The sequence below is a fragment of the Struthio camelus genome, chromosome 1 (genome assembly GCF_040807025.1).
Source record: "Struthio camelus isolate bStrCam1 chromosome 1, bStrCam1.hap1, whole genome shotgun sequence".
Taxonomy (NCBI): Eukaryota; Metazoa; Chordata; class Aves; order Struthioniformes; family Struthionidae; genus Struthio; species Struthio camelus.
The window spans coordinates 93,744,067-93,757,086 of record NC_090942.1 but is presented as its reverse complement, the minus strand read 5'-3'; the positions used below and the strand labels follow the sequence as shown (position 1 = coordinate 93,757,086).

The following is a 13,020-nucleotide window of genomic DNA, read 5'->3' as shown; positions in this document are numbered from 1 at the left end:
GGTCATCTTGTACAGCAGTCCTGCACATGGATGAGTTAGTTTTGACAGACGTTGAGAGCAGGAAGGAAGAAGGGGCATAAGGGACTTAGAAGGGCAGTGTGGCTCTGTGTGCAGGATGTGGAGACTGAAATATGAAGAATATCTGTCAAGTAGAATCTCATGTCCCAGGGTTTTTCTTCTTTGCCTGCAACAAGGTTTCAGCAACGTATGCTTTTCTGCACTTTGGGGAACTTCAGGTGTTTCAAAGGCCTTATTTTAAATCTTTCTCCAAACCTCAAGCAACACTGCTGAGCCTGTAAAATTTATGTGCGGGCTTAGATCCTTACAGTGAGAATGCCCATTTCTGAGAGTGGAAGGCGAAGGAAAGCAGGGGAACGGGAGAGGGGCAGGCAGGCTTTCTCGCCCTGGTTCCCCTTCTGCCTGCAGTGAAGAAACTCACAGGTGAGAAAGAATGAGTCGAGTTGGAAAGAGGATGTAAACTGACTTGGTCTGCTCCTTTTTAGAGCAAAGTTTATGGGAGGGAAATGAAGTTGCTTTAACAGGAATGGAAATCTTTCATTCCAGTTGCTCATTCTCAACTAGACCTGGTGTATGGAAAGTGAGGACTTCCAAATCCCGCAGGTGTCCATGTGCCATTGAAACCAAATAGCCTGCCAGGCTTGCTGCGGAACGTGCCATTCTGATTATTGTCTTGCTTCTCTTCTCCTGCCACGCAGCATCTCCTTAAGAGGTGGCAAGGTGTCTGTTCCTGCAGCAGCTGCTGTGGTATCCCAGTGAAAAGTTGGAACTCCCAAGCTTTGAGGAAAAATTGCCAATCCACTAGCATTAGTAGCTTAGGAGCAGCTAGTTCACAAAGTTTTGTTGGAATTGAAGAAGCCAGAAGCAAAGCTTAGGGAGCTGGCACATAGCCCTTTTAAGTGTCAAACCCATGAGCCTCCCAGGGCCTGAAAACTAGTGCCTCCCATTCTGGAGTGGTACAGGTTTCCTGGGCTGCTCCTTGTGCAATGCTTTTGCCTTTAAGACCATGGATATCTCAGGCTTAGAGGTGTATCCTTTAAAAGGATTCCAACGCATTTTACAAAGCAGAATGTAGTTCTGGCTAGGACTTAACCTTGGCATCCTGACAGTCTTTTACACCCTCCGTGTGAAAAGACTGTAATACTATTAAGGCAGCCTAATTTGTTGGCAGCTTATGTATTTGATGTTGCAGCAGCCAGGAAGGAAAAAAACATTTTGCTGAAATCTGTTATGTGGAGTGGGTAGGTTCACCTTCAAAATCTAGATTTTCATCACCAGGCATAGTCAATGAGGCATATAATAATTCTAACCCAAATTTGGGAGCTGGTATCTCCCTTGAGCCATATCCTCCATTTCAAGGTTGTCAAACAGCATCTAAAATGTTTAGACTCTTAAGAACCTGTCTGTTTGAATGCTACTGCATCCCTTCATAAAATTTCAAGCTTCTATCTTGGAATCTGGTTTATACTTTTTAGGAAAAAAATAAAAAGTTGCTCTTGCAGGAGCAGATTAATTTTGAGCACATCTATGCAATTGATTTGCCTTAATCCCTGCCAGTTAAGAGTGTGGAATCTCAGAGCAGTTGGTCAGAAAAGCAGCTCTTGAAAAACGTAGTTTGGAGGGTGTCTTAGATTTCCCCTTTTCGCATCTGGATTTGGTAGATTCTACAGCAACAACATTATTTTTCCTCCCTACCCCCTGCCCCTCCCCAAACAGCCAGTGCTATGAGCTTCATGGGGGAATTGCAGAAGCTTTCCTGCATTTTAGTGTCACTAGGTAAGATCCTGTAGTAGACAACTACTACAGATAGGCACCCCTGAACTACAGACTACTGTCAGTTGTCCCTGTGTTACAGATAGATTTCAACTTTCCTCTTCTTGCAGCTATGTGGGATCTGTTAACAGCAGTACCACCTCTAGCAGCCGATGCTGCTCCAAGTGCCATGGGGAGCTACTATGTACATAGACCCCAGCCTAACCTGTTGCAGAACTGCTGCTCTGACAGCATGTGCCCTTCTGAAAAAAGTCTGTACTTTGTCTAAATGTGATGCCGCTGCCTTTGCATCCTGGTGCAGTGTTGTATTTCATCCCTCTGTCTGGAGTTTGGCTTTTATTCATTCATCTCCATGTCTCTTGTTGTTCTTGTTTTTCTGTCTATCTTTTTCTCCCCTTTGCAACTCCTCACTTCTTGTGCTCTCACACTGTCTTGTTGCTGCAATGTGGTGTGTTCCAGCTGCCCTTGCTGCCAAACTGAAAACATACATAATGGATGGTAAGTTGCATCCTTGGCATGTGCATCTTGCCTCTTCCGTTGTCTACTTTGTGTGAGATCCTTCATCCCAACTAGCTTCCCTCTTGCACTGCCATGCTTGGAGCAGGGAGGAAAACCTCCTCTCCAAGCCTGCGCTTGGTTTTCCAACGGGGTTTTTGCTAGAGCCCATGAGGAGTGGGGAAGAGTTGTATAGCCCTTCCTGGTAGGGCACAGCCTGGTCTGCAACCACAGGGCACTTGTGACAAATGCTGCTGGGTGCTAGTCCTTCTCAGGTCCAGTTCTGTGATAGTAAGGTCACCTTCTTGTGTCTTCTTTTGCATCTTTTTGTTTGTCCTCTCCTCCTGAAGGCCCAGGTAACAATGCTTCTGGGCAGTCCCGTGCCCTGATTGCAGCTGCTGCCCGTCGCAGGGACTCCAGTCACAACGAGCTGTACTACGAAGAGGCCGACCACGAGCGCCGAGTTAAAAAACGTCGTGCAAGGTAAAGCAGTCCCTTCCTGGGGTTCCTAGGTGCTGCTCAGCCTGTGCCTGAACTGTTAGAGGCTCAGCCATACTGGGCTTGCTGAGCCTGATGAGAGAGAAGAATTTTTGATTAAGGGTGATTGTAAATCTGTCACAGAAAAGAAGCATATGAAACCCAGATGCACGAGGGACAGTGACAGCTTGCCACTGGAATTGTCTGAAGAAAATACTCAAGTAGAGCTCATGTGTGTTATGCCTGATAAGCTAATGCAATGTCACAGATTAGGGAACAGTCCAGTGCTTGACAAATCTGTAGTTACTTGGTGTAGGAAATCTTGTTATTTCCCCTGTGCTCAGGCTTGTCATTTCAGCTTAAGAGACAGAATTGTGGAGCGCTCAATATTGCCTATTCATGGAGGAGTAAAGAATTCTTGTGTTTGCAAGCAGCTAGCCTAGAAAGGGCAGTTTGACTATCCTTTTAAATGGGTTGGGAAGGCAGTGAGAAAGGAAAGATGTGACCAAGCCTGGCAGCATTTTCTTTTGGAAAATAGGTATGTTTTTTTCCAGCCACGCTTAGGCTGTAGAGTTACTGCTTTGTTGAAGCGACCCCAGAGAGTTAGTGCCTCTATTTGCTCTGGAGCCTAATTATAGTTTGCAGTTAGCATACCTAACAGTTTGAGGCAAGTTGCTTACAGATAGGCACCCCTGAACTGAGCTATGTTTGGAAGGAATGTGCCGTAACTGGAAGGAGCTGGCTTGTTTTGTGTTTTCTTTTGGCAGTTGATATTTTATTGGGAAAGTGCTGGCACACGGTGTCCCTATAGACTGATTCAGTCTGACCCATGCTCCATAGCTGTTGTCTTCCAGGCTCTCTTCCAGCCGCAGAGTGAGAGGAACTTGGATTTTTCCCTTCCGTGCAGTTTAGCCTCCTGACTAACTTGGGAACATCTCCCTTACCTAGTAAGTTTGGTTAGAGCCATTGCTTGGTCAGAGGAAAACCCTCAGTCACTAGAAGACTGGGGTTTCTTCTACTGCTCCTTGCATAGTCTGAGTACGTTATCGTGTACCTCTGCTTGTCACGAGGCAGCATCTCCTGGCTTTAAGATCAATTGAGTATTGAGGGCAGCGTAGAAAATGATGACTTGAATGGAAATGCAATGTGAAACAAGCCTGTCCAGAGGGGCAAAAGAGTTTTGTCAGGTGGCTCTTCCATCATTACTGCTTTTTCCCGTTAGCTGTAATGTAGCACCTCGCTTGTTAAATTCTGCTAGGCTAACTTGCAAAGGCATCTGTTTGCCTTTTTATGGTGTGGTCTTGGTGTTTGCTCACCTGCACCAACTCAGGAATGGTTTGCAGAGGATGTCTTTGACTGCAGTGTTAGGAGTGAAGACAGGGGAACCCGGTCACTGTTCAGTGGAAGGATACAGGGCAGCCATCCAGGAGCACAAGGTCTGTACCTAGTTGATGTAAATCGGAGCAGACTGCGGCTTGTGAGCACAGAGAGCCTGTAGAGCGCTCTGTGTCCTGGGTCATCTATCTATAGCCAGCCTCTTCCTGCCTGCCTGCCCTTATGGTTCAAGCTAAAGCACTTTATGCTGGAACTGTTTTCATATGTACACGTTAAGCATGACAGCAGCTGTGTCTTGTTCAAGTCATGTAGCTGATGTTTATGCTGTGTTGGCAGAACCAAGCGCAAGCCTGGGGCTTTTAAAGTCTTAGTCCTGGTTTATGACCCTCAGTTGCTGGATGGCTTGGCAAGAAAAGGAAAGCTTCGGTCTACCTCTCTGAGACTGTCGGTAGAAAGGAGTAAATAACTTGTCTGATGGTAGACAGTGAGTCAGTGGCAGAGATGGGAATAGGAGCTTGTAAATCCTGCCTCCCAGGTTCTGCCTTAACCACAGACCCATCCTAACTCTCTTGTGACTCTTGCTGCCCTGATTTGTTTTTTTCTGTAGGCTTGTGGTTGCAGTAGAGGAGGCTTTCACTCATATCAAACGTCTCCAGGCAGAGGAACAGCAGAAAGCTCCAGGAGAGATGATGGACCCCCGAGAAGCAGCTCAGGCAATCTTCCCTTCCATGGCAAGAGCTCTGCAGAAGTACCTCCGCACCACCCGTCAGCAACAGTACCACAGCATGGAGAGCATCTTGCAACACTTGTCCTTCTGCATCACCAATAACATGACACCAAAGGTAATACTTTCTCTAATGGTGCAGGAGGGAGGGAGGAAGGGACAGCACATCTGTGCATGCACGCAGAGCAGAGAGAATCATGGGGGGGGAGGGCGGCAAGTGGAGATTTTTGGGGTTGTTGTCTGTGATATGATCAATGCACTGTAGATTGCTTCAATTCTTAAAGGAAGGTGATGTTTCCTCTAAAACACTTTCTGTCTTTTTTGACTGAAATTACCTGTGAGGTAGCTAGCTACGTGTTCTCACATCCAGTTCAGCCCAGGAGTATGAAAGAAGTATCCAAAGCAGTGGCCTTGAGTCTCAGGGAATTCTCCAGGCCCGGTTCACGGAGGAGTGTGGTGTAGAGGGCAGCTTGCAAAGGATTACTTTTTTTCCCTCTGCAGTGCTGCCTTTTGAACTGCTGCTAATTATAGCATTAGTATCTCTCTCCTGGCCTAAACCCCTGTCTATTTGACAGTGTTTCTGACTTGTGGGTTGCTTAGTCAAGTATCTGCTCCTTGCTTCATGCTCTGACTGTGACTGTTGAACTGCAGACACTGAGAGGGACTGAATGATGAGGGAAATCGGCCTTATAAACAGCCTAGGTTTAAAAAAAAACCAAACCAACCAACGAAAAAAACCACCCCACACAATACCACACCCACCATCCTGGAGAATGCAACCCAATGGCAGAAAAGCAGGGATTTACCCTTGTACCTAGGACTTCCTATAAGAAGAGCAGAGACGCTGTGACAAGACATGGATTAGCACTCCTTTACTGGAATCTGTCCAGGAATCTGCCCTGGTTTGCAAGGGCCATTTCTGTAAACAGTAAGAGACAAGAGACATCAAACAATGCTTCCTGTTCTGTTCTTGTCAAGGCTGGTCAGGCTGCAAAGAAGGAAAACCTCCACTTTCCACCTCTTTTTCGACAGAGGGAGGGAAGGCCAACTGTGCCGTCTGCCTGTCTTGCACTGCAGTGTTGGGATTAGGTGGGGGGGTTAAAGAGGTGTCTGCTCTGCAGAACTGCTGCTCTTTCCAAAGTCCTACTTGGAGGGCAATGTTGAAAGTGAAAGTCAGGGCTGTGACAAAGTTGCCTGGGATGGAACAAAAGAGGATCTCTAGCTATTTTCTGTTTGATCTTGGGGTCTGAAATGTTAGGAGGGAAAGGGGGAAAGGGTATCTCCTGAAGCACAGGAGCTGAAATAATTTCCAGCATGGCACGTCAGTGCTCACATAGCTGTAGCTAGAAATTGAAAGAGAGCATCGAAGCAGTCAAGAGTCATGGGACTGTTGTTCCCTAGGCGTTAATGTGTTCGTTCTCTCACTAGGCATTCCTGGAGCGTTACCTCAATCCAGGCCCAACCCTCCAATACGACAGGGATCGCTGGTTTTCCAAGCAGTGGACGCTCATTAGCGAGGAAGCGGTCACAAGTGGGTTACAAGACGGAATTGTTTTTGTCCTCAAGTGCTTGGACTTCAGCCTTGTTGTTAATGTGAAGAAAATCCCCTTCATCAAACTCTCAGAAGAATTCATAGACCCTAAATCTCATAAATTCGTCCTTCGCTTACAGTCCGAGACTTCAGTTTAAGGGGTTTTGAGGGTGGGTTGTTTGGGGATTTTTTTTTTTCAATATTGTGCTTTTGGGTTTAATTTCCCCAATGCTGACTGAAACTGGCAGATGATGGACCAGTAATATTTGACCATCTGCACTTTATTTGGAAAGGGGAGGGTGGGTGGATTTGGGTTATCTTATCTAGAAAGGAATATCTTAAGAGGCGACAGGGTGACTTGGCTCGGTTAGCTCAGTTTTGGAGACAGAACAGCTTTTTCTTTTTTCTTTTTTTTTTCCTTTTTCCCTTGGCATATTGTAAATCTCATGCTCTCTCTTTCTCTGCAAAATTGCAATGCCTGTATTTTTGTTGGAACGCTGCCTTACACTGTGTGTGTGCATGCACTTTTGTGGCCCTGCTTTTACTACCTGTAGCTATTTCTGAGAATACATTGCTCACCTCTCCAGTAGAGAAGTCAGCGTGGTACAAGGGTAATGCACAGTTCTTTTTCATTTAGGAAGGAGAGGGGGTTTGAAGGGTGCATGTGAGAGAGGTTCCTCTCTGAACCACATAACCTTGAGGCTGAAGGGGTTTTTTTTTTTATTATTATTTTTCCTCTTCCCCTTGTCCCTTCTTGTATTAGCACTGGACCTGTATGAACGTAGTGGGGTGGTTTTGCTGCCTGTTGTCTCTGTGAAGCTGCTTGTCTTGCACTGGATCAGCCCATCTTGCAGCTGTTCAAATTTTTACCAGTGCTTGTTAGTGAAACATCTTTATTTTGCATGACACAACTCCCTTGTTCTCTCCACTGTTTCATCTCTAACACTTGCCCCCTTTGTCAGACGCTCCCAAAGCTGCCCATTTCTGTCCCCTTCCGTCTGGCTTTCCAAACGTGTTTCTCTAGCCACGGTCCCCTCGGGGTCTGCCTTACCACTTCTTCCTTTCACACCTGCAGGGGCTGCGTATTTGCACTGGGACGGAGTAGATAAGTAGCTAGCTCCTTAGATAAATCACAGACCCTCCCTATGTCTGACAGCCTCTTTGAGAGGAAGGGGAGTGCATGCAGGAATGCACCTCTCGTTCTCTACAGAGCTTCAAGTGTGTCTGGAGAAAAGAAGGGCAAAAGCACTTCCCGCCTTGAGGAGAGGAGCAGGGAAAGGGCTGACCTCTGCTGTGTGCACTTGCTTTGAAGAACTCCTGTGTGCTGGAAACACCACAATATGTCCTTCCTTGCCATACACTTTTGGCTGTAGCTAAGAAATACCAAACTAAATCTGAATGTTGAAAATCTGCCTGCCTTTCTTGGCCTTTCTCTCCCATGGGAGTCTCACCTCAGTGCTCAGTGACGAGTAGCCTGCTCTTTCTCTGCTCTTGAGAGAGAGATGCATAGCTCTTAAAATTGCAGTTTTGTTTTTAAGACCTTCTTTGCCCATTAGTGCAGCTTTTGCATCTGACACTTTTGTTTCTCGTGGGGCTTTGAAAGGTTTGCTTTTAAAGAGGAGCCTAAATCAGTGTACTGAAATCTAAGTGCTGGTAACTCCTGAGCCCAGCAGTGACCAGACCTTCTGCTAGAGCCTTCCTGGAGCCCCCCTGCCTCTGTGGTGATGGATCCATATGCATGAATGGAAAAGCTCAATTTGTTCTGCCCAATCTTTTACCATGCAAATACCTATATTTAGCAGGAGCTGACCTGCCTTCCATGCAGGTGCATCTCATCACAGAAGGCCCAGGTTCACAAGGTATATAAACATGTGCCCTTCTCTATGAGGGTGCATTTTCTTTGATGGGTCAGCAGCAGCAGCCCCTGCTGTCCTCTTTGGCCTCCCCCAGCCCAGCCTTGACTGCTTCATCAGCCCGCCATGCTGCTTCCCACCAGCACAAGGCAGCCCAGCTAAGCGCGGAGAGCAGGAATCTGCTGGTCCTGCATGGCGTAGCTGAGCCGAGCTGGGCAGTGCCTGCCACAGGCAGGTGGGAGGGAGCAGTTACCATAGGCCGGGGTGCTCAGAACAGGTCAGGGGAGTTCAACGTCTTCTGGCTGTGACAGCAGTTGCTGAGAAGGAGGTGTATGTCCAACAACACCTACAGACAGTCCTGCTGGGATCAAAGGAGCTACCTGCTGCCTGAGCACCCTGGTGAGCGAGGGTCCAAAGCAGTGGTTCTCCAGCGACATGTCATCTGCGGCATCCTGAACTCTTCCTGCTGATGGACGCTTTCTTCCAAATGCGTAATGTTCACCGGGATCCAGTCCTCTCAGTGTAATGTGCCAGAAATGGTTGTGAAGGAACTAGATGGTGAGGTGCACAACAGGATCCAGGATCAGGCCTGCATCCCTTGCAGGGTGGGAAGTAGGTAGAGTTTCACTGCTGTAAACTTATATTTGGGGTTTTCTCTAGGTCAAAATTCCTGGTAGTCTGTATGGGGATTTTTTTTATTGATTGTGCCCTTTGCAGGATTTTAATTTTTAAAAATACCAGATCATTTTATATCCTCTCCTTAAAAAGCAGAGGGGGCTTATAGTATCTCACACTTAGATCTCATAAAGATCGTATGTATTTGGCTTTTATGATGTGCATAACCAGCAAGGATGGGAGAGCCTGGGAGTAGCTTGGGAGACTCTGGAGCACTTACGCCTGTGTTCAGGCTGCTGCCTGTGGCTGAATTGGCTCATCTGTGAGAAGCCAGAACAAGAACCACCTTGCCGGGGGCTTGGGTGTGCCGTGTGTGGGGGGGGGGGTGTGCGCGCGCGAGCGCCAGAGCACCTTGTTTCAAGCACCTCGGTAAAAACCTTTTTTCCCAGGATTTCCTGCCCCTTTCCTTTCCCCTCCCCCCGTGGGGGAGGGGTTGTTGTCTGACAGTCTCTGCTCAGGAAACTCGCATCTTAGTCTTTAATTGCATTAAATCCTTAAACCCCTGGAGAACCAGACGGAAGCAGTGTGTGCTCGTTCTGGATCTGCTTCCTAATTGCTTTGCTGTGGGTCAGAGCGCTGTTTCTGCCTGTCATTGAAAAGGACTCTTCTCAACAGGGACCATTTCTTTCGTTAAATGCTCTTCCCCGCATTAGAGCAAACACTTTGCCTGGTAAAATCTGAAGTGGAGAACATCACCTCTCAGTCCGTTTACTTTCTTTGCACTTTTCTGAGACTGGAAAGAGAAGCAACTTGTTTAGTGGTGAGAACAGAGTAAAAGGAGATTTGGGACTCATGGGTATTTTTTCTCATGTCATTTTATTTCTCTGGGACTCTGTTTGTTTTGGAGCTTGTTTCCCATCCTAATGCAAGATCAGGGGACCATGATGATACCTACCTCACTGGGGTGTTCTGAGGCTAAACTCAACTTTTCTAAAGTGCTTTGAGATCCAAAGATGGAAGATGCTACAGGAATTCAGGCTCTTCATAGAAAGTATTGAACGGCAAGAGCAGACTGGCTTGTTTAACTTTGCTTATAGCCAGCTAGTGAGTAAGAATCAAGTCACAAGGAATGAAGCTCTGATCTAAATCCCACAGTCCTTACTTCTGCAGAGCTTGCCAAGAGCTGAGCGTAAATAAGGCTTGAAAGGTTTGCCAGCCAAGCACAGGCTGTTTCCCTCCAGATACCTCTCCTATCCTCCACTATCTCCTTCCACATACTTCTCCCTCCCCTCTCCCAGCCTGTATGCTTGTGCCTGACTGGGAAGTGATTTTTAGAAACAGAGTAGTTTCTAAGAAAACCCTGTTTGAAGTGAAGCTGACAGTGCCTCCCTCGGAGGAGAACCTTGCCCAGTGGTAGCTGGGTATCCTCACTACGGGCTGAACTGTGTGATAGGGCGAAGGTGCCTCGTGGCCTAGGCGAGGGTGGTGTTGCTCCACTCCTCTCTTCCATGTTGCTGTTTTCCCTTTGGCTCTCAAGTGTGTTGCACAGACTGTTTAAAGACTTTGTGCTTTTACTCTCAGATTTGTTACACCATAAACCTAAAACCATGCTTATGCCAGAAGCAACGAAGATTTTCAGCTGTTTCAGGGCAGATGGAAATGGCTGTGGGTTTCTACAAAGGCTGACTTTTTCTTTCATTGCTAAGACTGGAAAATGAGGATTTCTTGCAGCTTCTAGGAGCGTAGGGGTAGGTATTAGACCCTTAATACCTTGCCAGTCCCGCAACCAGGGCTGAGAAAAGGTTAACACAACTGCTAGGCAGCCCCTCATTGTCAAGCAGCTGCAACCATCCCTGCACAAGCTTGTGGGGTGCCTTGCTCTCTTGCTCTGGTCCTGCTCATGGGAGCAGAGCAGGCAGCAGCCAAATGTAAGCACTTCAGTGCTGCCCCCATGGCATAGCAGTCCCTGACCAAGCCACTCTGGGGAGGGGGGGATTCTGCTTGCAGCTACCTGCCCGCAGTCTGCGGAGGGGAGACTTTGCCGCCCCTGCTGAGTAGCTACGGGGGGATGTGCGGGCTGTGAAAGGGTGGTTTGATGCAATTTGCTTGCAGAGCAAGGTCAGGTCCAGCATACATCCTGCTTCTGTGGCTGTCATTGGTGCCTTCAAAGCAGCAAAAGAAATGGATGCCCCTGGAGGGGGGATCTTGGGGAGGAAGGTAGATCTGATTTCAGCCTTTGCTGGCTGTTCCTCTGATAATCTCCTGCCTCAAACCTTCCTGCCAACAGCTTCAGTCACTGTGCCTCCTGCTCCCATCCTCCCCTTGCTCTGCTTGTTCAAGTTCCCTAGTTAGAAAGAGCAAGTAGCAGGTGGGATGAGGGGTGCTGGGGGCTACTGGTTGAAGCTGGAGGACAGCTCTTGATAAGGCACAATTTTGGGGGACTCTTAAGAACTCTTTAGATGGGGATTTAACACAAAGCCTCGGGAGTCAGCTGTTTCCAGGTATGCCAAAAGCTGAGGAGAAGCAGTTTCTAAAAACTGGCTGTCCATAAGTAGCTTTTAAAGCTGTTTGAGCTGTGCTTGTTACAACATCTGTTGCTGAAGAAACTTGAAAGACCTGTACCATGCTGAACATGGAAACCTATTTAAGTCAGTTTCCTCTTGCTTACAAAAGCTTGCAAATCTGCCCTTTGTAGGGATAAAACAAAAAAATGTTCTGTTCTTTCAGAAAAACACAGTAGTCTGGTCCCAGGTTCTACTCTTCAGTTGTACTTGGTAGCTCTACCCTGCCATATGAGAGCTGTTGGGGAGCTGTGTGCCCAGACGTCTGTTTTCTCATATTTAGCTTGTGTGTGTATGTGCTTTCCCCTTATGTGTGTTTGCCTTATACATGTATAAGGCCTGGAGCCAGGCTTGGTGGTTCGGTGTTTAAACTGTATTAAGAAAGAAGCACTCTTGGGATCAAGCTCTCTTTAAAACAGAGCAAAGTTCTGTTCCCCTAAGAGAAGGGGCTTTGTGGCTGGAAGTCTCTGACAGGAATATGCATCCTTTTGCATTCAGGCTGCTGCCTCAGAGTATGACCAAAATTTGCTGTTTCTGGCAGCTGCTCTGTTACTGGTGTGGATCTCTGGATTACTCTTGAGCCAGGTCCCCACAGCACCATTGGCACAGGTCGTGCTATCTGCCTCTCTGCTTCCCTTTAAGAGAGTGTGTTTTTATCCCTGTAATACGGTGAAGCCCTCTGGGCAGTAGGCAGCCAGCCCTGCTGTAAGCGCGCTCTGCCAAGAGAGGGAATCCTTTGCTATGGCTGCGTCCTGGGCACCTTTCACCAGCGCTGAAATCGCTTGGGAGTATCTCGTGTGTGCACACGTGGATGCTGTGGTTCACAGCCTGCACAGATTTAACTGTGAAGGAATCTTACACTCTTCTGTGCCTGTTTCTTTAATTCAGCGTTATTGTGTCTTGGGGAAGGGGATAGGAGTGAACTCCCCTCCCAAACCCTTTTCTGATCACTGTGTAATACTCTTTTTCTACACAAAGTGTGTATAGTAAGATGGGTTTAGCCAAGGTTTTCTAATTAATGGACACTAACCAGCAATTCTTTTTCTCTCTCTGCACTTGTGACTTTAACTGCCATGGTACATGATCTTTCTGTTCTTTTCTAATCGTGGACTTAAGTAAGCAAATTCCTGGTGTCTGTGACATTAATGCACTGTGGGTCTAGCCTAGTAAATTGTTCTGTTCCAAGCCGGGTTCTCTTAAGTTATAGCTGGATGGGTTTTTGTTGTTTTTAAACTGAAACGTAAAACCATTTTACACTTTGCATATTTTGTACAGTAAAATTCTGGAAATAAACTGAAACCAGAAATTCTGTTGTCCCACTCCTTCCTCTTATCCTTTCAGACAAAAAAAGTGTTTTTCTGGCCTCTGAGCGTTCCTTCGCTGTGGCTGGGAGGGGCCCCGCAAGCATGCGGTTTAACCTTTTTGAGGCCAACTCTGGCACCCTCATTCTAGACCTTTCTGATCTGCCCTGCCACAATACAATGAAAGCTCATCTATCACTCTTAAAGCAAGACTGGTAGGTGACTGCTTTGAACACCTGAACTATCGAGTGATGGGGAGCAAATACAGCTGGTGAGGGTGTGGGGAGACGGGACCGGAGTTGGAACAGGTTTTTCTACCTACTCTATTCCTTCATAG

At 47.1% G+C, this 13,020-nt stretch overlaps 1 protein-coding gene across 3 annotated transcripts in view; it reads left to right on the top strand.

Moving 5' to 3' along the window:
* VANGL1 (VANGL planar cell polarity protein 1) overlaps positions 1–12,683 on the top strand; it is a 47,974-nt gene extending 35,291 nt beyond the window's left edge. For all 3 annotated transcript variants that reach the window (XM_068958501.1, XM_068958509.1, XM_068958519.1), the window contains exons 6-8: positions 2,637–2,769; positions 4,706–4,940; positions 6,251–12,683. In XM_068958501.1, coding sequence (XP_068814602.1) covers positions 2,637–2,769; positions 4,706–4,940; positions 6,251–6,511 — 629 coding nt within the window. In that variant the 3' untranslated portion in view covers positions 6,512–12,683. The remainder of the gene's footprint in view (positions 1–2,636; positions 2,770–4,705; positions 4,941–6,250) is intronic.
* Positions 12,684–13,020: the final 337 nt, after the last annotated feature.